Below are 26,636 nucleotides of genomic sequence, written 5' to 3'. Positions count from 1 at the left end.
CTCAGAACATGAAAATGACTTCTCCCCTGCGTGTGTTCTCTGATGGTTAGCAAGATGTGATTTCCATGTAAAGCATTGCCCACACACAGAACATGGATATGGCCCCACATCTGCCTTAGCTGGGTGATGGGTAATAAGCTCTGTGTCCTGTGTAAAACATTTCCCATCTATAGTAGAGGGAGATATTGTATCTTCTGTAAAAGCTGTAACACTATCAGAGTTATCAGGACAATACTGCACATGATCAGGGGAAGCAGGTAACACATGTCCACGGTAACTTGCTGGGAGTATAACTGGGGTAAGAGGGATTTCTTCTGGAGAATCTCGCCTGACATTTCTTTCTAATATTTCAACATCTGGATATAAACGAGATGATCCTCTGAGACATTCCGGCTGTTACATCCATCTGCTGGGAATTACATACATATATGGAAATAGAAGAGTTTTCCAAAACAAGTTTCATTTCTCAATAAAGACTTTGGTGAAGTATCCCCAAATTGGCATCAAATGGGCAGATGTTGGAAAAATATATAAAATCATTAGCTGACGCTAGTATACGGATATTGATATAAAGATATATACTGTACAATGTGACAATCCAGCATGTCACCTACTACACACACACCGACCTAAATCATAGTTCTTGTGTCACTTTATCCACAGTAATTCTTTGTTTTGTTCAATAGAACTTCCATGGGAAATTGCAGATTGTTATATCACACCAGAGATTGTGGGGAGGAGACTGGTCAGATCTCTGGGCTGGTAACACACAGTGACATGATGTGAGGGGGAGAGCAGGAGTATAATAGGGGCTGATGGCTCCTGATGTATGAGATACACCAGAGAGTGCGGGGAGGGGACTGGTCAGATCTCTGGGCTGGTAACACACAGTGACATGATGTGAGGGGGAGAGCAGGAGTATAATAGGGGCTGATGGCTCCTGATGTATGAGATACACCAGAGAGTGCGGGGAGGAGACTGGTCAGATCTCTGGGCTGGTAACACACAGTGACATGATGTGAGGGGAGAGCAGGAGTATAATAGGTGCTGATGGCTGCTGATGTATGAGATACATCAGAGAGTGCGGGGAGGAGACTGGTCAGATCTCTGGGCTGGTAACACACAGTGACATGATGTGAGGGGAGAGCAGGAGTATAATAGGTGCTGATGGCTCCTGATGTATGAGATACACCCGAGAGTGCGGGGAGGAGACAGGTCAGATCTCTGGGCTGGTAACACAGTGACATGATGTGAGGGGGAGAGCAGGAGTATAATAGGTGCTGATGGCTGCTGATGTATGAGATACATCAGAGAGTGCGGGGAGGAGACTGGTCAGATATCTGGGCTGGTAACACACAGTGACATGATGTGAGGGGGAGAGCAGGAGTATAATAGGGGCTGATGGCTGCTGATGTATGAGATACATCAGAGAGTGCGGGGAGGAGACTGGTCAGATATCTGGGCTGGTAACACACAGTGACATGATGTGAGGGGGAGAGCAGGAGTATAATAGGGGCTGATGGCTCCTGATGTATGAGATACACCAGAGAGTGCGGGGAGGAGACTGGTCAGATCTCTGGGCTGGTAACACACAGTGACATGATGTGAGGGGAGAGCAGGAGTATAATAGGTGCTGATGGCTGCTGATGTATGAGATACATCAGAGAGTGCGGGGAGGAGACTGGTCAGATATCTGGGCTGGTAACACACAGTGACATGATGTGAGGGGAGAGCAGGAGTATAATAGGGGCTGATGGCTCCTGATGTATGAGATACACCAGAGAGTGCGGGGAGGAGACTGGTCAGATCTCTGGGCTGGTAACACACAGTGACATGATGTGAGGGGAGAGCAGGAGTATAATAGGTGCTGATGGCTGCTGATGTATGAGATACATCAGAGAGTGCGGGGAGGAGACTGGTCAGATATCTGGGCTGGTAACAACAGTGACATGATGTGAGGGGGAGAGCAGGAGTATAATAGGGGCTGATGGCTCCTGATGTATGAGATACACCAGAGTGCGGGGAGGAGACGGGTCAGATCTCTGGGCTGGTAACCCACAGTGACATGATGTGAGGGGAGAGCAGGAGTATAATGGGGGCCGATGGCTCCTGATGTATGAGATACACCAGAGAGTGCGGGGAGGAGACTGGTCAGATCTCTGGGCTGGTAACACACAGTGACATGATGTGAGGGGAGAGCAGGAGTATAATAGGTGCTGATGGCTGCTGATGTATGAGATACATCAGAGAGTGCGGGGAGGAGACTGGTCAGATATCTGGGCTGGTAACACACAGTGACATGATGTGAGGAGAGAGCAGGAGTATAATAGGGGCTGATGGCTCCTGATGTATGAGATACACCAGAGAGTGCGGGGAGGAGACTGGTCAGATCTCTGGGCTGGTAACACACAGTGACATGATGTGAGGGGGAAGCAGGAGTATAATAGGTGCTGATGGCTCCTGGTGTATGAGATACACCAGAGAGTGCGGGGAGGAGACTGGTCAGATCTCTGGGCTGGTAACACACAGTGACCTGATGTGAGGGGAGAGCAGGAGTATAATAGGGGCTGATGGATCCTGATGTATGAGATACACCAGAGAGTGCGGGAGGAGACTGGTCAGATCTCTGGGCTGGTAACACACAGTGACATGATGTGAGGGGGAGAGCAGGAGTGTAATAGGGGCTGATGGCTCCTAAAGTATGAGATACACCAGAGAGTAGGGGGATGAGACTGGTCAGATCTCTGGGCTGGTAACACACAGTGACATGATGTGAGGGGGAGAGCAGGAGTATAATAGGGGCTGATGGCTCCTGATGTATGAGATACACCAGAGAGTGCGGGGAGGAGACTGGTCAAATCTCTGGGCTGGTAACACACAGTGACATGATGTGAGGGGGAGAGCAGGAGTATAATAGGGGCTGATGGCTCCTGATATATGAGATACACCAGAAAGTGTGGGGAGGAGACTGGTCAAATCTCTGGGCTGGTAACACACAGTGACATGATGTGAGGGGGAGAGTAGGAGTATAATAGGGGCTGATGGCTCCTGATGTATGAGATACACCAGAAAGTGTGGGGAGGAGACTGGTCAAATCTCTGGGCTGGTAACACACAGTGACATGATGTGAGGGGGAGAGCAGGAGTATAATAGGGGCTGATGGCTGCTGATGTATGAGATACACCAGAGAGTGCGGGGAGGAGACTGGTCAGATCTCAGGGCTGGTAACACACAGTGACATGATGTGAGGGGGAGAGCAGGAGTATAATAGGGGCTGATGGCTGCTGATGTATGAGATACACCAGAGAGTGCGGGGAGGAGACTGGTCAGATCTCTGGGCTGGTAACACACAGTGACATGATGTGAGGGGGAGAGCAGGAGTGTAATAGGGGCTGATGGCTCCTAAAGTATGAGATACACCAGAGAGTGCGGGGAGGAGACTGGTCAGATCTCTGGGCTGGTAACACACAGTGACATGATGTAAGGGGGGAGCAGGAGTATAATAGGGGCTGATGGCTCCTGATGTATGAGATACACCAGAGAGTGCAGGGAGGAGACTGGTCAGATCTCTGGGCTGGTAACACACAGTGACATGATGTGAGGGGAGAGCAGGAGTATAATAGGGACTGATGGCTGCTAATGTATGAGATACACCAGAGAGTGTGGGGATGAGACTGGTAAGATCTCTGGGCTGGTAACACACAGTGACATGATGTGAGGGGGGAGCAGGAGTATAATAGGGGCTGATGGCTCCTGATGTATGAGATACACCAGAGAGTGCGGGGAGGAGACTGGTCAGATCTCTGGGCTGGTAACACACAGTGACATGATGTAAGGGGGGAGCAGGAGTATAATAGGGGCTGATGGCTCCTGATGTATGAGATACACCAGAGAGTGCAGAGAGGAGACTGGTCAGCTCTCTGGGCTGGTAACACACAGTGACATGATGTGAGGGGAGAGCAGGAGTATAATAGGGACTGATGGCTGCTAATGTATGAGATACACCAGAGAGTGTGGGGAGAGACTGGTAAGATCTCTGGGCTGGTAACACACAGTGACATGATGTGAGGGGGGAGCAGGAGTATAATAGGGGCTGATGGCTCCTGATGTATGAGATACACCAGAGAGTGTGGGGAGGAGACTGGTCAGATCTCTGGGCTGGTAACACACAGTGACATGATGTGAGGAGGAGAGCAGGAGTATAATAGGGGCTGATGGCTCCTGATGTATGAGATACACCAGAGAGTGAGGGGAGGAGACTGGTCAGATCTCTGGGCTGGTAACACACAGTGACATGATGTGAGGGGGAGAGCAGGAGAATAACAGGGGCTGATGGCTCCTGATGTATGAGATACACCAGAGAGTGCGGGAGGAGACTGGTCAGATCTCTGGGCTGGTAACACACAGTGACATGATGTGAGGGGGAGAGCAGGAGTATAATAGGGGCTGATGGCTCCTGATGTATGATATACACCAGAGAGTGTGGGGAGGAGACTGGTCAGATCTCTGGGCTGGTAACACACAGTGACATGATGTGAGGAGGGAGAGCAGGAGTATAATAGGGGCTGATGGCTCCTGATGTATGAGATACACCAGAGAGTGCGGGGAGGAGACTGGTCAGATCTATGGGCTGGTAACACACAGTGACATGATGTGAGGGGAGAGCAGGAGTATAATAGGGGCTGATGGCTCCTGATGTATGAGATACACCAGAGAGTGCGGGGAGGAGACTGGTCAGATCTATGGGCTGGTAACACACAGTGACATGATGTGAGGGGGAGAGCAGGAGTATAATAGGGGCTGATGGCTCCTGATGTATGAGATACACCAGAGAGTATGGAGAGGAGACTGGTCAGATCTCTGGGCTGGTAACACACAGTGACATGATGTGAGGGGGAGAGCAGGAGTGTAATAGGGGCGGATGGCTCCTAAAGTATGAGATACACCAGAGAGTAGGGGGATGAGACTGGTCAGATCTCTGGGCTGGTAACACACAGTGACATGATGTGAGGGGAGAGCAGGAGTGTAATAGGGGCGGATGGCTCCTAAAGTATGAGATACACCAGAGAGTAGGGGGATGAGACTGGTCAGATCTATGGGCTGGTAACACACAGTGACATGATGTGAGGGGGAGAGCAGGAGTATAATAGGGGGCTGATGGCTCCTGATGTATGAGATACACCAGAGAGTATGGAGAGGAGACTGGTCAGATCTCTGGGCTGGTAACACACAGTGACATGATGTGAGGGGGAGAGCAGGAGTGTAATAGGGGCGGATGGCTCCTAAAGTATGAGATACACCAGAGAGTAGGGGGATGAGACTGGTCAGATCTCTGGGCTGGTAACACACAGTGACATGATGTGAGGGGGAGAGCAGGAGTATAATAGGGGCTGATGGCTTCTGATGTATGAGATACAGCAGAGAGTGCGGGGAGGAGACTGGTCAGATCTCTGGGCTGGTAACACACAGTGACATGATGTGAGGGGAGAGCAGGAGTATAATAGGGGCTGATGGCACCTGATGTATGAGATACACCAGAGAGTAGGGGGATGAGACTGGTCAGATCTCTGGGCTGGTAACACACAGCGACATGATGTGAGGGGGAGAGCAGGAGTATAATAGGGGCTAATGGTTCCTGATGTATGAGATACACCAGAGAGTGTGGGGAGGAGACTGGTCAGATCTCTGGGCTGGTAACACACAGTGACATGATGTGAGGGAGAGAGCAGGAGTATAAGAGGGGCTGATGGTTCCTGATGTATGAGATACACCAGAGAGTGCGGGAGGAGACTGGTCAGATCTCTGGGCTGGTAACACACAGTGACATGATGTGAGGAGGAGAGCAGGAGTATAATAGGGGCTGATGGTTCCTGACGTATGAGATACACCAGAGAGTGGGGGGATGAGACTGGTCAGATCTCTGGGCTGGTAACACACAGTGACATGATGTGAGGGGGAGAGCAGGAGTATAATAGGGGCTGATGGCACCTTATGTATGAGATACACCAGAGAGTGCGGGGAGGAGACTGGTCAGATCTCTGGGCTGGTAACACACAGAGACATGATGTGAGGGGAGAGCAGGAGTATAATAGGGGCTGATGGCTCCTGATGTATGATACACCAGAGAGTGCGGGGAGGAGACTGGTCAGATCTCTGGGCTGGTAACAGTGACATGATGTGAGGGGGAGAGCAGGAGTATAATAGGGGCTGATGGCTCCTGATGTATGAGATACACCAGAGAGTGCGGGGAGGAGACTGGTCAGATCTCTGGGCTGGTAACACACAGTGACATGATGTGAGGGGGAGAGCAGGAGTATAATAGGGGCTGATGGCTCCTGATGTATGAGATACACCAGAGAGTGGGGGGAGGAGACTATCTCTGGGCTGGTAACACACAGTGACATGATGTGAGGGGGAGAGCAGGAGTATAATAAGGGCTGTTGGCTCCTGATGTATGAGATACACAAGAGAGAGTGCGGGGAGGAGATTGGTCAGATCTCTGGGCTGGTAACACACAGTGACATGATGTGAGGAGGAGAGCAGGAGTATAATAGGGGCTGATGGTTCCTGATGTATGAGATACACCAGAGAGTGTGGTGAGGAAACTGGTCAGATCTCTGGGCTGGTAACACACAGTGACATGATGTGAGGGGGAGAGCAGGAGTATAATAGGGGCTGATGGCACCTTATGTATGAGATACACCAGAGAGTGCGGGGAGGAGACTGGTCAGATCTCTGGGCTGGTAACACACAGTGACATGATGTGAGGGGGAGAGCAGGAGTATAATAGGGGCTGATGGCACCTTATGTATGAGATACACCAGAGAATGCGGGGAGGAGACTGGTCAGATCTCTGGGCTGGTAACACACAGTGACATGATGTGAGGGGGAGAGCAGGAGTATAATAGGGGCTGATGGTTCCTGATGTATGAGATACACCAGAGAGTGCTGGGAGGAGACTGGTCAGATTTCTGGGCTGGTAACACACAGTGACATGATGTGAGGAGAGAGCAGGAGTATAATAGGGGCTGATGGCTCCTGATGTATGAGATACACCAGAGAGTGTGGGGAGGAGACTGGTCAAATCTCTGGGCTGGTAACACACAGTGACATGATGTTAGGGGGAGAGCAGGAGTATAATAGGGGCTGATGGCTCCTGATGTATAAGATACACCAGAGAGTGCAGAGAGGAGACTGGTCAGATCTCTGGGCTGGTAACACACAGTGACATGATGTGAGGGGGAGAGCAGGAGTATAATAGGGGCTGATGGCTCGTGATGTATGAGATACACCAGAGAATGCGGGAAGGAGACTGGTCAGATCTCTGGGCTGGTAACACACAGCGACATGATGTGAGGGGGAGAGCAGGAGTATAACGGGCTGATGGCTCCTGATGTATGAGATACACCAGAGAGTGCGGTAGGAGACTGGTCAGATCTCTGGGCTGGTAACACACAGTGACATGATGTGAGGGGGAGAGCAGGAGTGTAATAGGGGCTGATGGCTCCTAAAGTATGAGATACACCAGAGAGTAGGGGGATGAGACTGGTCAGATCTCTGGGCTGGTAACAAACAGTGACATGATGTGAGGGGGAGAGCAGGAGTATAATAGGGGCTGATGGCTCCTGATGTATGAGATACACCAGAGAGTGCAGGGAGGAGACTGGTCAGATCTCTGGGCTGGTAACACACAGTGACATGATGTGAGGGGAGAGCAGGAGTATAATAGGGACTGATGGCTGCTAATGTATGAGATACACCAGAGAGTGTGGGGAGGAGACTGGTAAGATCTCTGGGCTGGTAACACACAGTGACATGATGTGAGGGGGGAGCAGGAGTATAATAGGGGCTGATGGCTCCTGATGTATGAGATACACCAGAGAGTGCGGGGAGGAGACTGGTCAGATCTCTGGGCTGGTAACACACAGTGACATGATGTAAGGGGGGAGCAGGAGTATAATAGGGGCTGATGGCTCCTGATGTATGAGATACACCAGAGAGTGCAGGGAGGAGACTGGTCAGATCTCTGGGCTGGTAACACACAGTGACATGATGTGAGGAGAGAGCAGGAGTATAATAGGGGCTGATGGCTCCTGATGTATAAGATACACCAGAGAGTGTGGGGAGGAGACTGGTCAAATCTCTGGGCTGGTAACACACAGTGACATGATGTGAGGGGGAGAGCAGGAGTATAATAGGGGCTGATGGCTCCTGATGTATGAGATACACCAGAAAGTGTGGGGAGGAGACTGGTCAAATCTCTGGGCTGGTAACACACAGTGACATGATGTGAGGGGGAGAGCAGGAGTATAATAGGGGCTGATGGCTGCTGATGTATGAGATACACCAGAGAGTGTGGGGAGGAGACTGGTCAGATCTCAGGGCTGGTAACACACAGTGACATGATGTGAGGGGGAGAGCAGGAGTATAATAGGGGCTGATGGCTGCTGATGTATGAGATACACCAGAGAGTGCGGGGAGGAGACTGGTCAGATCTCTGGGCTGATAACACACAGTGACATGATGTGAGGGGGAGAGCAGGAGTGTAATAGGGGCTGATGGCTCCTAAAGTATGAGATACACCAGAGAGTAGGGGGATGAGACTGGTCAGATCTCTGGGCTGGTAACAAACAGTGACATGATGTGAGGGGGAGAGCAGGAGTATAATAGGGGCTGATGGCTGCTGATGTATGAGATACACCAGAGAGTGCGGGGAGGAGACTGGTCAGATCTCTGGGCTGGTAACACACAGTGACATGATGTGAGGGGAGAGCAGGAGTATAATAGGGGATGATGGCTGCTGATGTATGAGATACACCAGAGAGTGCAGGGAGGAGACCGGTCATATATCTGGGCTGGTAACACACAGTGACATGATGTGAGGGGGAGAGCAGGAGTATAATAGGGTCTGGTGGCTGCTGATGTATGAGATACACCAGAGAGTGCGGGGAGGAGACTGGTCAGATCTCTGGGCTGGTAACACACAGTGACATGATGTGAGGGGGGAGCAGGAGTATAATAGGGGCTGATGGCTCCTGATGTATGAGATACACCAGAGAGTGCATGGAGGAGACTGGTCAGATCTCTGGGCTGGTAACACACAGTGACATGATGTGAGGGGGGAGCAGGAGTATAATAGGGGCTGATGGCTCCTGATGTATGAGATACACCAGAGAGTGCGGGGAGGAGACTGGTCAGATCTCTGGGCTGGTAACACACAGTGACATGATGTGAGGGGGGAGCAGGAGTATAATAGGGGCTGATGGCTCCTGATGTATGAGATACACCAGAGAGTGCAGGGAGGAGACTGGTCAGATCTCTGGGCTGGTAACACACAGTGACATGATGTGAGGGGAGAGCAGGAGTATAATAGGGACTGATGGCTGCTAATGTATGAGATACACCAGAGAGTGTGGGGAGGAGACTGGTAAGATCTCTGGGCTGGTAACACACAGTGACATGATGTGAGGGGGGAGCAGGAGTAGAATAGGGGCTGATGGCTCCTGATGTATGAGATACACCAGAGAGTGCGGGGAGGAGACTGGTCAGATCTCTGGGCTGGTAACACACAGTGACATGATGTAAGGGGGGAGCAGGAGTATAATAGGGGCTGATGGCTCCTGATGTATGAGATACACCAGAGAGTGCAGGGAGGAGACTGGTCAGATCTCTGGGCTGGTAACACACAGTGACATGATGTGAGGGGAGAGCAGGAGTATAATAGGGACTGATGGCTGCTAATGTATGAGATACACCAGAGAGTGTGGGGAGGAGACTGGTCAGATCTCTGGGCTGGTAACACACAGTGACATGATGTGAGGGGGGAGCAGGAGTATAATAGGGGCTGATGGCTCCTGATGTATGAGATACACCAGAGAGTGTGGGGAGGAGACTGGTCAGATCTCTGGCTGGTAACACACAGCGACATGATGTGAGGGGGAGAGCAGGAGTATAATAGGGGCTGATGGTTCCTGATGTATGAGATACACCAGAGAGTGCGGGGAGGAGACTGGTCAGATCTCTGGGCTGGTAACACACAGTGACATGATGTGAGGAGAAGAGCAGGAGTATAATAGGGGCTGATGGTTCCTGACGTATGAGATACACCAGTAGAGTGGGGGGATGAGACTGGTCAGATCTCTGGCTGGTAACACACAGTGACATGATGTGAGGGGGAGAGCAGGAGTATAATAGGGGCTGATGGCACCTTATGAATGAGATACACCAGAGAGTGCGGGGAGGAGACTGGTCAGATCTCTGGGCTGGTAACACACAGAGACATGATGTGAGGGGAGAGCAGGAGTATAATAGGGGCTGATGGCTCCTGATGTATGATACACCAGAGAGTGCGGGGAGGAGACTGGTCAGATCTCTGGGCTGGTAACAGTGACATGATGTGAGGGGGAGAGCAGGAGTATAATAGGGGCTGATGGCTCCTGATGTATGAGATACACCAGAGAGTGCGGGGAGGAGACTGGTCAGATATCTGGGCTGGTAACACACAGTGACATGATGTGAGGGGGAGAGCAGGAGTATAATAGGGGCTGATGGCTCCTGATGTATGAGATACACCAGAGAGTGGGGGGAGGAGACTGGTCAGATCTCTGGGCTGGTAACACACAGTGACATGATGTGAGGAGGAGAGCAGGAGTATAATAGGGGCTGATGGTTCCTGATGTATGAGATACACCAGAGAGTGTGGTGAGGAAACTGGTCAGATCTCTGGGCTGGTAACACACAGTGACATGATGTGAGGGGGAGAGCAGGAGTGTAATATGGGCTGATGGCTCCTAAAGTATGAGATACACCAGAGAGTAGGGGGATGAGACTAGTCAGATCTCTGGGATGGTAACAAACAGTGACATGATGTGAGGGGGAGAGCAGGAGTATAATAGGGGCTGATGGTTCCTGATGTATGAGATACACCAGAGAGTGCTGGGAGGAGACTGGTCAGATCTCTGGGCTGGTAACACACAGTGACATGATGTGAGGAGAGAGCAGGAGTATAATAGGGGCTGATGGCTCCTGATGTATGAGATACACCAGAGAGTGTGGGGAGGAGACTGGTCAAATCTCTGGGCTGGTAACACACAGTGACATGATGTGAGGGGGAGAGCAGGAGTATAATAGGGGCTGATGGTTCCTGATGTATGAGATACACCAGAGAGTGCTGGGAGGAGACTGGTCAGATCTCTGGGCTGGTAACACACAGTGACATGATGTGAGGGGGAGAGCAGGAGTATAATAGGGGCTGATGGCTCCTGATGTATGAGATACACCAGAGAGTGTGGGGAGGAGACTGGTCAAATCTCTGGGCTGGTAACACACAGTGACATGATGTGAGGGGGAGAGCAGGAGTATAATAGGGGCTGATGGCTCCTGATGTATAAGATACACCAGAGAGTGCAGAGAGGAGACTGGTCAGATCTCTGGGCTGGTAACACACAGTGACATGATGTGAGGGGGAGAGCAGGAGTATAATAGGGGCTGATGGCTCGTGATGTATGAGATACACCAGAGAATGCGGGGAGGAGACTGGTCAGATCTCTGGGCTGGTAACACACAGCGACATGATGTGAGGGGGAGAGCAGGAGTATAACGGGCTGATGGCTCCTGATGTATGAGATACACCAGAGAGTGCGGTAGGAGACTGGTCAGATCTCTGGGCTGGTAACACACAGTGACATGATGTGAGGGGGAGAGCAGGAGTGTAATAGGGGCTGATGGCTCCTAAAGTATGAGATACACCAGAGAGTAGGGGGATGAGACTGGTCAGATCTCTGGGCTGGTAACAAACAGTGACATGATGTGAGGGGGAGAGCAGGAGTATAATAGGGGCTGATGGCTCCTGATGTATGAGATACACCAGAGAGTGCAGGGAGGAGACTGGTCAGATCTCTGGGCTGGTAACACACAGTGACATGATGTGAGGGGAGAGCAGGAGTATAATAGGGACTGATGGCTGCTAATGTATGAGATACACCAGAGAGTGTGGGGAGGAGACTGGTAAGATCTCTGGGCTGGTAACACACAGTGACATGATGTGAGGGGGGAGCAGGAGTATAATAGGGGCTGATGGCTCCTGATGTATGAGATACACCAGAGAGTGCAGGGAGGAGACTGGTCAGATCTCTGGGCTGGTAACACACAGTGACATGATGTAAGGGGGGAGCAGGAGTATAATAGGGGCTGATGGCTCCTGATGTATGAGATACACCAGAGAGTGTGGGGAGGAGACTGGTAAGATCTCTGGGCTGGTAACACACAGTGACATGATGTGAGGGGGGAGCAGGAGTATAATAGGGGCTGATGGCTCCTGATGTATGAGATACACCAGAGAGTGCAGGGAGGAGACTGGTCAGATCTCTGGGCTGGTAACACACAGTGACATGATGTGAGGGGGAGAGCAGGAGTATAATAGGGGCTGATGGCTCGTGATGTATGAGATACACCAGAGAGTGCGGGAAGGAGACTGGTCAGATCTCTGGGCTGGTAACACACAGTGACATGATGTGAGGGGGAGAGCAGGAGTATAATAGGGGCTGATGGCTCGTGATGTATGAGATACACCAGAGAGTGCGGGAAGGAGACTGGTCAGATCTCTGGGCTGGTAACACACAGTGACATGATGTGAGGGGGAGAGCAGGAGTATAATAGGGGCTGATGGCTCCTGATGTATGATATACACCAGAGAGTGTGGGAAGGAGACTGGTCAGATCTCTGGGCTGGTAACACACAGTGACATGATGTGAGGGGGAGAGCAGGAGTATAATAGGGACTGATGGCTCCTGATGTATGAGATACACCAGAGAGTGCGGGGAGGAGACTGGTCAGATCTATGGGCTGGTAACACACAGTGACATGATGTGAGGGGGAGAGCAGGAGTATAATAGGGGCTGATGGCTCCTGATGTATGAGATACACCAGAGAGTATGGAGAGGAGACTGGTCAGATCTCTGGGCTGGTAACACACAGTGACATGATGTGAGGGGGAGAGCAGGAGTGTAATAGGGGCGGATGGCTCCTAAAGTATGAGATACACCAGAGAGTAGGGGGATGAGACTGGTCAGATCTCTGGGCTGGTAACACACAGTGACATGATGTGAGGGGGAGAGCAGGAGTGTAATAGGGGCGGATGGCTCCTAAAGTATGAGATACACCAGAGAGTAGGGGGATGAGACTGGTCAGATCTCTGGGCTGGTAACACACAGCGACATGATGTGAGGGGGAGAGCAGGAGTATAATAGGGGCTGATGGTTCCTGATGTATGAGATACACCAGAGAGTGTGGGGAGGAGACTGGTCAGATCTCTGGGCTGGTAACACACAGTGACATGATGTGAGGGAGAGAGCAGGAGTATAACAGGGGCTGATGGTTCCTGATGTATGAGATACACCAGAGAGTGCGGGAGGAGACTGGTCAGATCTCTGGGCTGGTAACACACAGTGACATGATGTGAGGAGGAGAGCAGGAGTATAATAGGGGCTGATGGTTCCTGACGTATGAGATACACCAGAGAGTGGGGGGATGAGACTGGTCAGATCTCTGGGCTGGTAACACACAGTGACATGATGTGAGGGGGAGAGCAGGAGTATAATAGGGGCTGATGGCACCTTATGTATGAGATACACCAGAGAGTGCGGGGAGGAGACTGGTCAGATCTCTGGGCTGGTAACACACAGAGACATGATGTGAGGGGAGAGCAGGAGTATAATAGGGGCTGATGGCTCCTGATGTATGATACACCAGAGAGTGCGGGGAGGAGACTGGTCAGATCTCTGGGCTGGTAACAGTGACATGATGTGAGAGGGAGAGCAGGAGTATAATAGGGGCTGATGGCTCCTGATGTATGAGATACACCAGAGAGTGCGGGGAGGAGACTGGTCAGATCTCTGGGCTGGTAACACACAGTGACATGATGTGAGGGGGAGAGCAGGAGTATAATAGGGGCTGATGGCTCCTGATGTATGAGATACACCAGAGAGTGGGGGGAGGAGACTGGTCAGATCTCTGGGCTGGTAACACACAGTGACATGATGTGAGGGGGAGAGCAGGAGTAAAATAGGGGCTGTTGGCTCCTGATGTATGAGATACACAAGAGAGAGTGCGGGGAGGAGATTGGTCAGATCTCTGGGCTGGTAACACACAGTGACATGATGTGAGGGGAGAGCAGTAGTATAATAGGGGCTGATGGCTCCTGATGTATAAGATACACCAGAGAGTGCAGAGAGGAGACTGGTCAGATCTCTGGGCTGGTAACACACAGTGACATGATGTGAGGGGGAGAGCAGGAGTATAATAGGGGCTGATGGCTCGTGATGTATGAGATACACCAGAGAATGCGGGGAGGAGACTGGTCAGATCTCTGGGCTGGTAACACACAGCGACATGATGTGAGGGGGAGAGCAGGAGTATAACGGGCTGATGGCTCCTGATGTATGAGATACACCAGAGAGTGCGGTAGGAGACTGGTCAGATCTCTGGGCTGGTAACACACAGTGACATGATGTGAGGGGGAGAGCAGGAGTGTAATAGGGGCTGATGGCTCCTAAAGTATGAGATACACCAGAGAGTAGGGGGATGAGACTGGTCAGATCTCTGGGCTGGTAACAAACAGTGACATGATGTGAGGGGGAGAGCAGGAGTATAATAGGGGCTGATGGCTCCTGATGTATGAGATACACCAGAGAGTGCAGGGAGGAGACTGGTCAGATCTCTGGGCTGGTAACACACAGTGACATGATGTGAGGGGGAGAGCAGGAGTATAATAGGGGCTGATGGCTGCTGATGTATGAGATACACCAGAGAGTGCTGGGAGGAGACTGGTCAGATCTCTGGGCTGGTAACACACAGTGACATGATGTGAGGGGGAGAGCAGGAGTATAATAGGGGCTGATGGCACCTGATGTATGAGATACACCAGAGAGTGCTGGGAGGAGACTGGTCAGATCTCTGGGCTGGTAACACACAGTGACATGATGTGAGGAGAGAGCAGGAGTATAATAGGGGCTGATGGCTCCTGATGTATGAGATACACCAGAGAGTGTGGGGAGGAGACTGGTCAAATCTCTGGGCTGGTAACACACAGTGACATGATGTGAGGGGGAGAGCAGGAGTATAATAGGGGCTGATGGTTCCTGATGTATGAGATACACCAGAGAGTGCTGGGAGGAGACTGGTCAGATCTCTGGGCTGGTAACACACAGTGACATGATGTGAGGAGAGAGCAGGAGTATAATAGGGGCTGATGGCTCCTGATGTATGAGATACACCAGGGAGTGTGGGGAGGAGACTGGTCAAATCTCTGGGCTGGTAACACACAGTGACATGATGTGAGGGGGAGAGCAGGAGTATAATAGGGGCTGATGGTTCCTGATGTATAAGATACACCAGAGAGTGCGGGGAGGAGACTGGTCAGATCTCTGGCTGGTAACACACAGTGACATGATGTGAGGAGAGAGCAGGAGTATAATAGGGGCTGATGGCTCCTGATGTATGAGATACACCAGAAAGTGTGGGGAGGAGACTGGTCAAATCTCTGGGCTGGTAACACACAGTGACATGATGTGAGCGGGACAGCAGGAGTATAATAGGGGCTGATGGCTCCTGATGTATGAGATACACCAGAGAGTGCGGGGAGGAGACTGGTCAGATCTCTGGGCTGGTAACACACAGTGACATGATGTGAGGGGGAGAGCAGGAGTATAATAGGGGCTGATGGCTGCTGATGTATGAGATACACCAGAGAGTGCGGGGAGGAGACTGGTCAGATCTCTGGGCTGGTAACACACAGTGACATGGTGTGAGGGGGAGAGCAGGAGTATAATAGGGGCTGATGGCTCCTGATGTATGAGATACACCAGACAGTGCAGGGAGGAGACTGGTCAGATCTCTGGGCTGGTAACACACAGGCACATGATGTGAGGGGGAGAACAGGAGTATAATAGGGGATGATGGCTCCTGATGTATGAGATACACCAGAGAATGCTGGGAGGAGACTGGTCAGATCTCTGGGCAGGTAACACACAGTGACATGATGTGAGGGGGAGAGCAGGAGTATAATAGGGAATGATGGCTGCTGATGTATGAGATACACCAGAGAGTGCGGGGAGGAGACTGGTCAGATCTCTGGGCTGGTAACACACAGTGACATGATGTGAGGGGGAGAGCAGGAGTATAATAGGGGCTGATGGCTGCTGATGTATGAGATACACCAGAGAGTGCAGGGAGGAGACTGGTCAGATCTCTGGGCTGGTAACACACAGTGACATGATGTGAGGGGGAGAACAGGAGTATAATAGGGGATGATGGCTGCTGATGTATAAGATACACCAGAGAGTGCGGGGAGGAGACTGGTCAGATCTCTGGGCTGGTAACACACAGTGACATGATGTGAGGGGGAGAGCAGGAGTATAATAGGGGCTGATGGCTGCTGATGTATGAGATACACCAGAGAGTGCGGGGAGGAGACTGGTCAGATCTCTGGGCTGGTAAAACACAGTGACATGATGTGAGGAGGAGAGCAGGAGTATAATAGGGGCTGATGGCTGCTGATGTATGAGATACACCAGAGAGTGCAGGGAGGAGACTGGTCAGATCTCAGGGCTGGTAACACACAGTGACATGATGTGAGGGGGAGAACAGGAGTATAATAGGGGATGATGGCTGCTGATGTATGAGATACACCAGAGAGTGCGGGGAGGAGACTGGTCAGATCTCTGGGCTGGTAACACACAGTGACATGATGTGAGGGGGAGAGTAGGAGTATAATAGGGGCTGATGGATCCTGATGTATGAGATACACCAGAGAGTGCGGGGAGGAGACTGGTCAGATCTCTGGGCTAGTAACACACAGTGACATGATGTGAGGGGGAGAGCAGGAGTATAATAGGGGCTGATGGCTCCTGATGTATGAGATACACCAGAGAGTGCGGGAGGAGACTGGTCAGATCTCTGGGCTAGTAACACACAGTGACATGATGTGAGGGGGAGAGCAGGAGTATAATAGGGGCTGATGGCTCCTGATGTAGGAGATACACCAGAGAGTGCGGGGAGGAGACTGGTCAGATCTCTGGGCTGGTAACACACAGTGACATGATGTGAGGGGGAGAGCAGGAGTATAATAGGGGCTGATGGCTCCTGATGTAGGAGATACACCAGAGAGTGCGGGGAGGAGACTGGTCAGATCTCTGGGCTGGTAACACACAGTGACATGATGCGAGGAGGAGAGCAGGAGTATAATAGGGGCTGATGGTTCCTGACGTATGAGATACACCAGAGAGTGTGGGGAGGAGACTGGTCAGATCTCTGGGCTGGTAACACACAGTGACATGATGTGAGGGGGAGAGCAGGAGTATAATAGGGGCTGATGGCTCCTGATGTATGAGATACACCAGAGAGTGCGGGGAGGAGACTGGTCAGATCTCTGGGCTGGTAACACACAATAACATGATGTGAGGGGAGAGCAGGAGTATAATAGGGGCTGATGGCTCCTGATGTATGAGATACACCAGAGAGTGCGGGGATGAGACTGGTCAGATCTCTGGGCTGGTAACACACAGTGACATGATGTGAGGGGGAGAACAGTTAATAGTCTTAATTGTAAAGCGCAACGGACAGAGGAGATTTTTGAAGTAATTGAACAGTGAGAACTCTTAGACTCACCTGTGCTGATATTGCACTGCTTATCACTCCTCACATGCGTCTCTTCTCCTCCCTCTGTATCTTCTGCCTTTATATCAGTCACATACGTCTCTTCTTCTCCCTCTGTATCTTCTGCCTTTATATCAGTCACATACGTCTCTTCTTCTCCCTCTGTATCTTCTGCCTTCATATCAGTCACATACGTCTCTTCTTCTTTCTTTATATCATCTAACTTTATATCAGTTAGTTCTTCACTCTGTAAAATTAGACATTGTTTAATGGGTTATTTAATGTGAGATGTAACATACTCCAGAAAACACACACGCACTCAAACAGTTCCTGTACAGATTACATAGTGACAGTCACTGTGGTATATTGGAGAGACAATAAATCCCACCTACCTGCTCCTCCTGTGGGGTCCTGTGATTCTCCTCTGTACAATCCTGGGAATACAGAGGACGGGGACATCTCTCTGGGGTATTCATGTTACTGGGCCCATCTGTAGGAGACACGCAGTGACTGAGGACATGGTATATATGTGATTATCCTGGGAATACAGAGGACGGGGACATCTCTCTGGGGTATTCCTGTTACTGGGCCCATCTGTAGGAGACACGCAGTGACTGAGGACATGGTATATATGTGATTATCCTGGGAATACAGAGGACGGGGACATCTCTCTGGGGTATTCCTGTTACTGGCCACATCTGTAGGAGACACACAGTGACTGAGGACATGGTATATATGTGATTATCCTGGGAATACAGAGGACGGGGACATCTCTCTGGGGTATCTCTGTTACTGGCCCCATCTGTAGGAGACACGCAGTGACTGAGGACATTGTATATATGTGATTATACTGGGAATACAGAGGACGGGGACATCTCTCTGGGGTATTCCTGTTACTGGCCCATCTGTAGGAGACACACAGTGACTGAGGACATGGTATATATGTGATTATCCTGGGAATACAGTGGACGGGGACATCTCTCTGGGGTATTCCTGTTACTGGCCCATCTGTAGGAGACACGCAGTGACTGAGGACATTGTATACATGTGATTATCCTGGGAATACAGAGGACGGGGACATCTCTCTGGGGTATCTCTGTTACTGGGCCCATCTGTAGGAGACACACAGTGACTGAGGACATTGTATATATGTGATTATCCTGGGAATACAGAGGACGGGGACATCTCTCTGGGGTATTCCTGTTACTGGGTCCATCTGTAGGAGACACGCAGTGACTGAGGACATGGTATATATGTGATTATCCTGGGAATACAGAGGACGGGGACATCTCTCTGGGGTATTCCTGTTACTGGGCCCATCTGTAGGAGACACACAGTGACTGAGTACATGGTATATATGTGATTATCCTGAGAATACAGAGGACGGGGACATCTCTCTGGGGTATTCCTGTTACTGGGCCCATCTGTAGGAGACACGCAGTGACTGAGGACATTGTATATATGTGATTATCCTGGGAATACAGAGGACGGGGACATCTCTCTGGGGTATTCCTGTTACTGGGCCCATCTGTAGGAGACACACAGTGACTGAGGACATTGTATATATGTGATTATCCTGGGAATACAGAGGACGGGGACATCTCTCTGGGGTATTCCTGTTACTGGGCCCATCTGTAGGAGACACACAGTGACTGAGGACATTGTATATATGTGATTATCCTGGGAATACAGAGGACGGGGACATCTCTCTGGGGTATTCCTGTTACTGGGCCCATCTGTAGGAGACAGACAGTGACTGAGGGCATGGTATATATGTGATTATCCTGGGAATACAGAGGACGGGGACATCTCTCTGGGGTATTCCTGTTACTGGGCCCATCTGTAGGAGACACGCAGTGACTGAGGACATTGTAAATATGTGATTATCCTGGGAATACAGAGGACGGGGACATCTCTCTGGGGTATTCCTGTTACTGGCACATCTGTAGGAGACAGACAGTGACTGAGGGCATGGTATATATGTGATTATCCTGGGAATACAGAGGGCGGGGACATCTCTCTGGGGTATTCCTGTTACTGGGCCCATCTGTAGGAGACACACAGTGACGGAGGACATTGTATATATGTGATTATCAAATGCTGGGTGTATATGGAGACCCCCATACCTGCTCTCTCCTGTATAATAAATGTCTCCTCTTACCCAGTGATGTGAGGGGCCGGTGATTCTCCATCATCACATCCTTGTACAGACCCCTGTATTCCTCTATATACTCCCCGTCCTGCATGGAGAGATAGACAGCGACATCCTGACACCTTATAGGCACCTGACACACACAATGGTACAGTCATCACCAAGACACATCCCCCGGTGTTACTGTTTAACGTCCCATTCCCAGCAGTCACCTCTCCGATCACATCCCCCGGTGTTACTGTATAACGTCCCATTCCCAGCAGTCACCTCTCCTGTCACATCCCCGGTGTTACTGTATAACGTCCCATTCCCAGCAGTCACCTCTCCGGTCACATCCCCGGTGTTACTTTATAATGTACCATTCCCAGCAGTCACCTCTCCGGTCACATCCCCCGATGTTACTGTATAACGTCCCATTCCCAGCAGTCACCTCTCCGGTCACATCCCTCGGGGTTACTGTATAACGTCCCATTCCCAGCAGTCACCTCTCCGGTCACATCCCCCGGTGTTACTGTATAACAAACCATTCCCAGCAGTCACCTCTCCGGTCACATCCCCCGGTGTTACTGTATAACGTCCCATTCCCAGCAGTCACTTCTCCTGTCACATCCTCCGGTGTTACTGTATAACGTCCCATTCCCAGCAGTCACCTCTCTGGTCACATCCCCTTGTGTTACTGTATATTGTCCCATTCCCAGCAGTCACCTCTCCGATCACATTCCCGTTGTTACTGTATAATGTCCCATTCCCAGCAGTAACCTCTCCGGTCACATCCCCCGATGTTACTGTATAACGTCCCATTCCCAGCAGTCACCTCTCCGGTCACATCTCCCGGTGTTACTGTATAACGTCCCATTCCCAGAAGTCACCTCTCTGGTCACATCCCCCGGTGTTACTGTATAACGTCCCATACCCAGCAGTCACCTCTCCGGTCACAACCCCCGGTGTTACTGTATAACGTCCCATTCCCAGCAGTCACCTCTCCGGTCACATCCCCCGGTGTTACTGTATAATGTCCCATTCCCAGCAGTCACCTCTCCGGTCACATTCCCCAGTGTTACTGTATAACGTCCCATTCCCAGCAGTCACCTCTCCGGTCACATCCCACCGGTGTTACTGTATAACGTCCCATTCCCAGCAGTCACCTCCCCGGTCACATCCCCCGGTGTTACTGTATAACGTCCCATTCCCAGGAGTCACCTCTCCAGTCACATCCCCCGGTGTTACTGTATAACGTCCCATTCCCAGGAGTCACCTCTCCGGTCACATCCCCCGGTGTTACTGTATAACGTCCCATTCCCAGCAGTCACCTCTCCGGTCACATCCCCCGGTGTTACTGTATAACGTCCCATTCCCAGCAGTCACCTCTCCAGTCAGCAGCTGAATGATCTTGTTGGTGAGTTCCAGGATCTTCTGGTCATTGTGCCTCTCATGTATCAGTGAGTGAGGTGGAGGCACCGTGATGGGGCTCTGGGTCCTGATCAGTCCTCCTGACACACGAGGACGGCTGCTGGGTGTCTCACACTCACCGGATGTCTTCTTCACTACTGTGTAACCCTGTGTATTGGGGAAAAGACCATATATCATTATATACAATGCCAGATCCCCTTCACCTCCCCGGTCACATCCCTGTATTATTACTATAGATATAAGTGATGTCACTGTCACCTCCCCGGTCACGTCCCTGTATTATTACTATAGATATAAGTGATGTCACTGTCACCTCCCTGTATTATTACTATAGATTTAAGTGATGTTACTGTCACATCCCCGGTCACATCCCTGTATTATTACTATAGATATAAGTGATGTCACCTCCCTGGTCACATCCTTGTATTATTACTATAGATATAAGTGATGTCACTGTCACCTCCCCGGTCACGTCCCTGTATTATTACAATAGATATAAGTGATGTCACTGTCACCTCCCCGGTCACGTCCCTGTATTATTACTATAGATATAAGTGATGACACTGTCACCTCCCCGGTCACATCCCTGTATTATTACTATATATATAAGTGATGTCACCTCCCCAGTCACGTCCCTGTATTATTACTATAGATATAAGTGATGTCACTGTCACCTCCCCGGTCACATCCCTGTATTATTACAATAGATATAAGTGATGTCACTGTCACCTCCCCGGTCACATCCCTGTATTATTACTATAGATATAAGTGATGTCACCTCCCCGGTCACGTCCCTGTATTATTACTATAGATATAAGTGATGTCACTGTCACCTCCCCGGTCAGCAGGTAGATGATCTCCAGGGTGATAGTTATTATCCTCTCAGTCCTGGGACTCCTGTCCGTCTCCATCCTCAGGGAATCAGTGAGAATACAGAACGTGTGACGTGTAATAAAGACTCTGGTTCCTCACAGCTGGAGCCCCTAGGAATAAATATAATACATATAACACGTCACAGAGATCACATGTAACACAGATCTGTAACACAGAGTCACCAGTAAGTCCCCCCCCAACCATAGAGCCCTGGTCTACCAGACCTTTCTGCGCCACCACCTGTATAATAATAACAGGACACCACAGGCTGCTCCCCCTGTATAATAATAACAGGACACCACAGGCTGCTCCCCTGTATAATAACAGGACACCACAGGCTACTCCCCATGTATAATAATAACAACAGCACCCCACAGGCTGCTCCCCCTGTATAATAATAACAGGACCCCACAGGCTGCTCCCCCTGTATAATAATAACAGGACACTACAGGATGCTCCCCCTTTATAATAATAACAGGACACTACAGGCTGCTCTACCTGTATAATAATAATAACAGGACCCCACAGGCTGCTCTACCTGTATAATAATAATAACAGGACCCCACAGGCTGCTCCCCCTGTATAATAATAACAGGACACCTCAGGCTGCTCCCCCTGTATAATAATAACAGGACACCTCAGGCTGCTCCCCCTGTATAATAATAACAGGACACCTCAGGCTGCTCCCCCTGTATAATAATAACAGGACACCTCAGGCTGCTCCCCGTGTACAATAATAACAGGACACCTCAGGCTGCTCCCCGTGTACAATAATAACAGGACCCCACAGGCTGCTCCCCCTGTATAATAATAACAGGACCCCACAGGCTACTCCCCCTGTATAATAATAACAGGACACCACAGGCTGCTCCCCCTGTATAATAATAACAGGACACCACAGGCTACTCCCCATGTATAATAATAACAGGACACCACAGGCTGCTCCCTCTGTATAATAAGAACAGGACACCACAGGCTGCTCCCCCTGTATAATAATAACAGGACACCACAGGCTGCTCCCCATGTATAATAATAACAGGACACCACAGGCTGCTCCCTCTGTATAATAAGAACAGGACACCACAGGCTGCTCCCCCTGTATAATAATAACAGGACACCACAGGCTGCTCCCCCTGTATAATAATAACAGGACACCACAGGCTGCTCCCCCTGTATAATAAGAACAGGACACCACAGGCTGCTCCCCCTGTATAATAAGTACAGGACACCACAGGCTGCTCCCCTTGTATAATAAGAACAGGACACCACAGACTGCTCCCCCTGTATAATAATAACAGGACACCACAGGCTGCTCCCCCTGTATAATAATAACAGGACACCACATGCTGCTCCCCCTGTATAATTACCTGATGTCTCCTCTCTGCTCCGTTCCACAATGACCCGAATGTTATGTAGCACAAGGGGCGGGTATTGGGCCGGATGTCATGTGATTTCCGGGACTGGAGTGGAACGCAGAAGCTGATTGAGTGATGGACCGCACAGACCAGAGAATACTTGGAACGCGGAAGTGTTGTGGAACGCACAGACCGGAAGTGGCATGTCCCGGGCTCCGGAGGTGTCCCCGCTGCAGAGGATCCGGCCTGGGGTTCCCAGCTGTGTGTGTGGAGGATGATTAGTGCTATAGAGGGCGGTATATGAGTGCAGGACCCCCCTCCCCCGCGGTGACTGCTCTGCATGGTAACCCCTTAGTGACCAGACTTCCTGTTACCATGGTAATGAGTGTCCCCATAGTGTGTGTATGCTGGGAGGCCTATGGTGGCACTGTGCAGCCAGCTACATTGTGTACAGCTGGTGATGTCCCCTGACAGGTGGTTATATCCCTGTTCTGTCTGTGTGATGTATGTGCTCATTGTCCCTGTGCCCCCCTGTGTGTTACCATCCTGTGCCCCCCTGCGTGTTACCGTCCTGTGCCCCCCTGTGTGTTACCGTCCTGTACCCCCCGTGTGTTACCGTCCTGTGCCCCCCTGTGTGTTACCATCCTGTTCCACCCCCTTGTGTTACCGTCCTGTGCCCCCCTGTGTGTTACCGTCCTGTGCCCCCCTGTGTGTTACCGTCCTGTGCCCCCCTGTGCGTTACCGTCCTGTGCCCCCCTGTGTGTTACTGTCTTGTGCCCCCCTGTGTGTTACTGTCTTGTGCCCCCCTGTGTGTTACTGTCCTGTGCCCCCTATGTGTTACCGTCCTGTGCCCCCCTGTGTGTTACCATCCTGTGCCCCCCTGCGTGTTTCCTTGCTGTACCCCCCTTTGTATTACTGTCTTGTGCCGCCCCTGTGTGTTACCGTCCTGTGCCCCCCCTGTGTGTTACCGTCCTGTGCCTGCCCGTGTGTTACCGACCTGTGCCCCGCTGTGCGTAACCATCCTGTGCCCCCCTGTGTGTTACCGTCCTGTGCCCCCCTGTGTGTTACCGTCCTGTGCCTGCCCGTGTGTTACCGACCTGTGCCCCCCTGTGCGTTACCGTCCTGTGCCCCCTTGTGTGTTACCGTCCTGTGCCCCCCGTGTGTTACCGTCCTGTGCCTGCACGTGTGTTACCGACCTGTGCCCCCCTGTGCGTTACCATCCTGTGCCCCCCTGTGTGTTACCGTCCTGTGCCCCCCTGTGTGTTACCGTCCTGTGCCCCCCTGTGTGTTACCGTCCTGTGCCTGCCCGTGTGTTACCGACCTGTGCCCCCCTGTGCGTTACCGTCCTGTGCCCCCCTGTGTGTTACCGTCCTGTGCCCCCCCTGTGTGTTACCGTCCTGTGCCCCCCCCTGTATGTTACCGTCCTGTGCCCCCCCTGTATGTTACCGTCCTGTGCCCCCTGTGTTACTGTGTGTTAATCACTGTGCATGTGACTTCCTGTTGGGATGCTGCTGTCACCACACACGGATACTACAGGACTATGGGGCTGTCAGTGACTGAGGTCCCCGACACCCCTGCAGTTGCTGTGACATCATGGTGTGGAGCAGTTATGGAGCTGTTATGTACAGGTGCACACAGGGTTGGACTGTGGGGTGTATGTGCTGCTATATGCTGTAGTCGGCCATATACTGTACGTATTATGAGAACATAGTAGTAGCTCTGCCTATCACAGACCAGTTACTACACAGTTACTGAGCACTACTGAGTGTGACCCCCGCAGTGATGTCACTGAGCACTACTGAATGTGCCTCCGCAGCAGTGATGTCACGGAGCACCACGGAAGGTGCCTCCGCAGCAGTGATGTCACTGAGCACCACTGAAGGTGCCTCCACAGCAGTCATGTCACTGAGCAATAATGAGTGTTCCGCAGCAGTGATGTCACGGAGCACCACGGAAGGTGCCTCCACAAAAGTCATGTCACTGAGCACTAATGAGTGTTCCGCCACCGCAGATGTGATGTCACTGAGCATTACGGAATGTGCCGCAGCAGTGATGTCACTGAGCACTACGGAATGTGCCGCAGCAGTGATGTCACTGAGCACTACGGAATGTGCCGCAGCAGTGATGTCACTGAGCACTACGGAATGTGCCGCAGCAGTGATGTCACTGAGCACTACGGAATGTGCCGCAGTAGTGATGTCACCGAGCACTACGGAATGTGCCGCAGCAGTGATGTCACTAAACACTACGGAATGTGCTGCAGTAGTGATGTCACCGAGCACTACGGAATGTGCCGCAGCAATGATGTCACCGAGCACTACTGAATGCCTCCGCAGAAGTGATGTCACTGAACACTACTGAAGGTGCCTCCGCAGCAGTGATGTCACTGAGCACTACTGACTATGTGCACAACAAAAATGAATACATAACTTTATCAGGCACTGATTGGTTCAAACATATGACTCCTCCCACAGGTATGTGTCGATGGTACCATATTAGGGGGGGGGGGGGGGAATCCCATATAGTGAAGTACAGCAGTATATACGGTGGTGTTTAATAAACAAATATACCATTTCCGGTAGGTCACAATTTGATCTCCAGCCTTGAATCATAAAAACAAAACATCAACCGGACATGTAATGAAAGGTCATCGGAGAGCTCCTTATGGTTACGCTTTAGTATTACCGGATTTGGTGGAACCGGCAGTGCACGTGTGGCTCGTCTCGGGGTAAATCACCCGTCCCAGCTCCCCAGTAATCCGGCACTACTCCACTCGACCAATCAGGAAACTCTCCACACCTGGCCGACGCGTTTCAACTCTGACGAGTCTTTTACAAGGTCCAGAGTATCGTTTGCCCCTCCGCTGTGCTTTGCGGCTATTTATGTAACGCCGGACACACCGATCAGTCATCTCCGGTGTGTTAGACTTGCGGATTCCATTACCCAGAGTCCTCCTGTTCAGAAGTCGCGTATCGCGAATCCAGCAACGTCACTGCCGTTTGCGGAATCACCGTGAGTTCCTTAAGACGCGTTGCCATGGAGATGCACGCCATAGTTTTTCTCATATCACCTCAATCTATTTGTTCGTTCTTTATGGCTACAACAGTGAAGGGATTATAGAAACTGAGCGTCACATTCCTCATATCACCCCAGAATGGAGATCAATGCAAGTATTATGATGACAGTGCTTAATT

At 51.1% G+C, this 26,636-nt stretch overlaps 2 protein-coding genes across 3 annotated transcripts in view; both read right to left on the bottom strand.

The window, feature by feature from the left end:
* LOC146009898 (uncharacterized) overlaps positions 1-26,636 on the bottom strand; it is an 89,047-nt gene that overhangs the window by 18,163 nt on the left and 44,248 nt on the right. The window lies entirely within an intron of this gene.
* On the bottom strand, positions 194-23,577 carry LOC146009892 (uncharacterized). 2 transcript variants are annotated; one of them, XM_083150489.1, is made up of 7 exons: positions 23,455-23,577; positions 22,048-22,197; positions 21,170-21,361; positions 19,814-19,892; positions 18,045-18,142; positions 17,665-17,899; positions 194-409 (listed from the first exon to the last, which is right to left on the bottom strand). In XM_083150489.1, the coding sequence occupies exons 2-7, from the start codon at positions 22,123-22,125 to the stop codon at positions 342-344; spliced, it is 750 nt and encodes a 249-aa protein (XP_083006615.1). In that variant the 5' UTR covers positions 22,126-22,197; positions 23,455-23,577; the 3' UTR covers positions 194-341. The 2 variants fall into 2 exon arrangements, with proteins under 2 accessions (XP_083006615.1, XP_083006616.1); XM_083150490.1 differs by having other exon boundaries at positions 194-406.

Source organism: Crinia signifera, chromosome 6, assembly GCF_055691185.1.
Source record: "Crinia signifera chromosome 6, ASM5569118v1, whole genome shotgun sequence".
NCBI classification, from domain to species: Eukaryota; Metazoa; Chordata; class Amphibia; order Anura; family Myobatrachidae; genus Crinia; species Crinia signifera.
The sequence above is the reverse complement of the archived record's forward strand: the minus strand, read 5'-3'. Positions and strand labels throughout refer to the sequence as shown.

Coding starts and splice junctions, on each gene's coding strand:
- LOC146009892 (XM_083150489.1), bottom strand. CDS start 22,125: ATGGAGACGGACAGGAGTCCCAGGACTGAGAGGATAATAACTATCACC. Junction 21,362..22,047: donor TCTACCTGCTGACCGGGGAG/GTGACAGTGACA, acceptor CCCAATACACAG/GGTTACACAGTAGTGAAGAA. Junction 410..17,664: donor GCAGTGCAATATCAGCACAG/GTGAGTCTAAGA, acceptor TGTAATTCCCAG/CAGATGGATGTAACAGCCGG.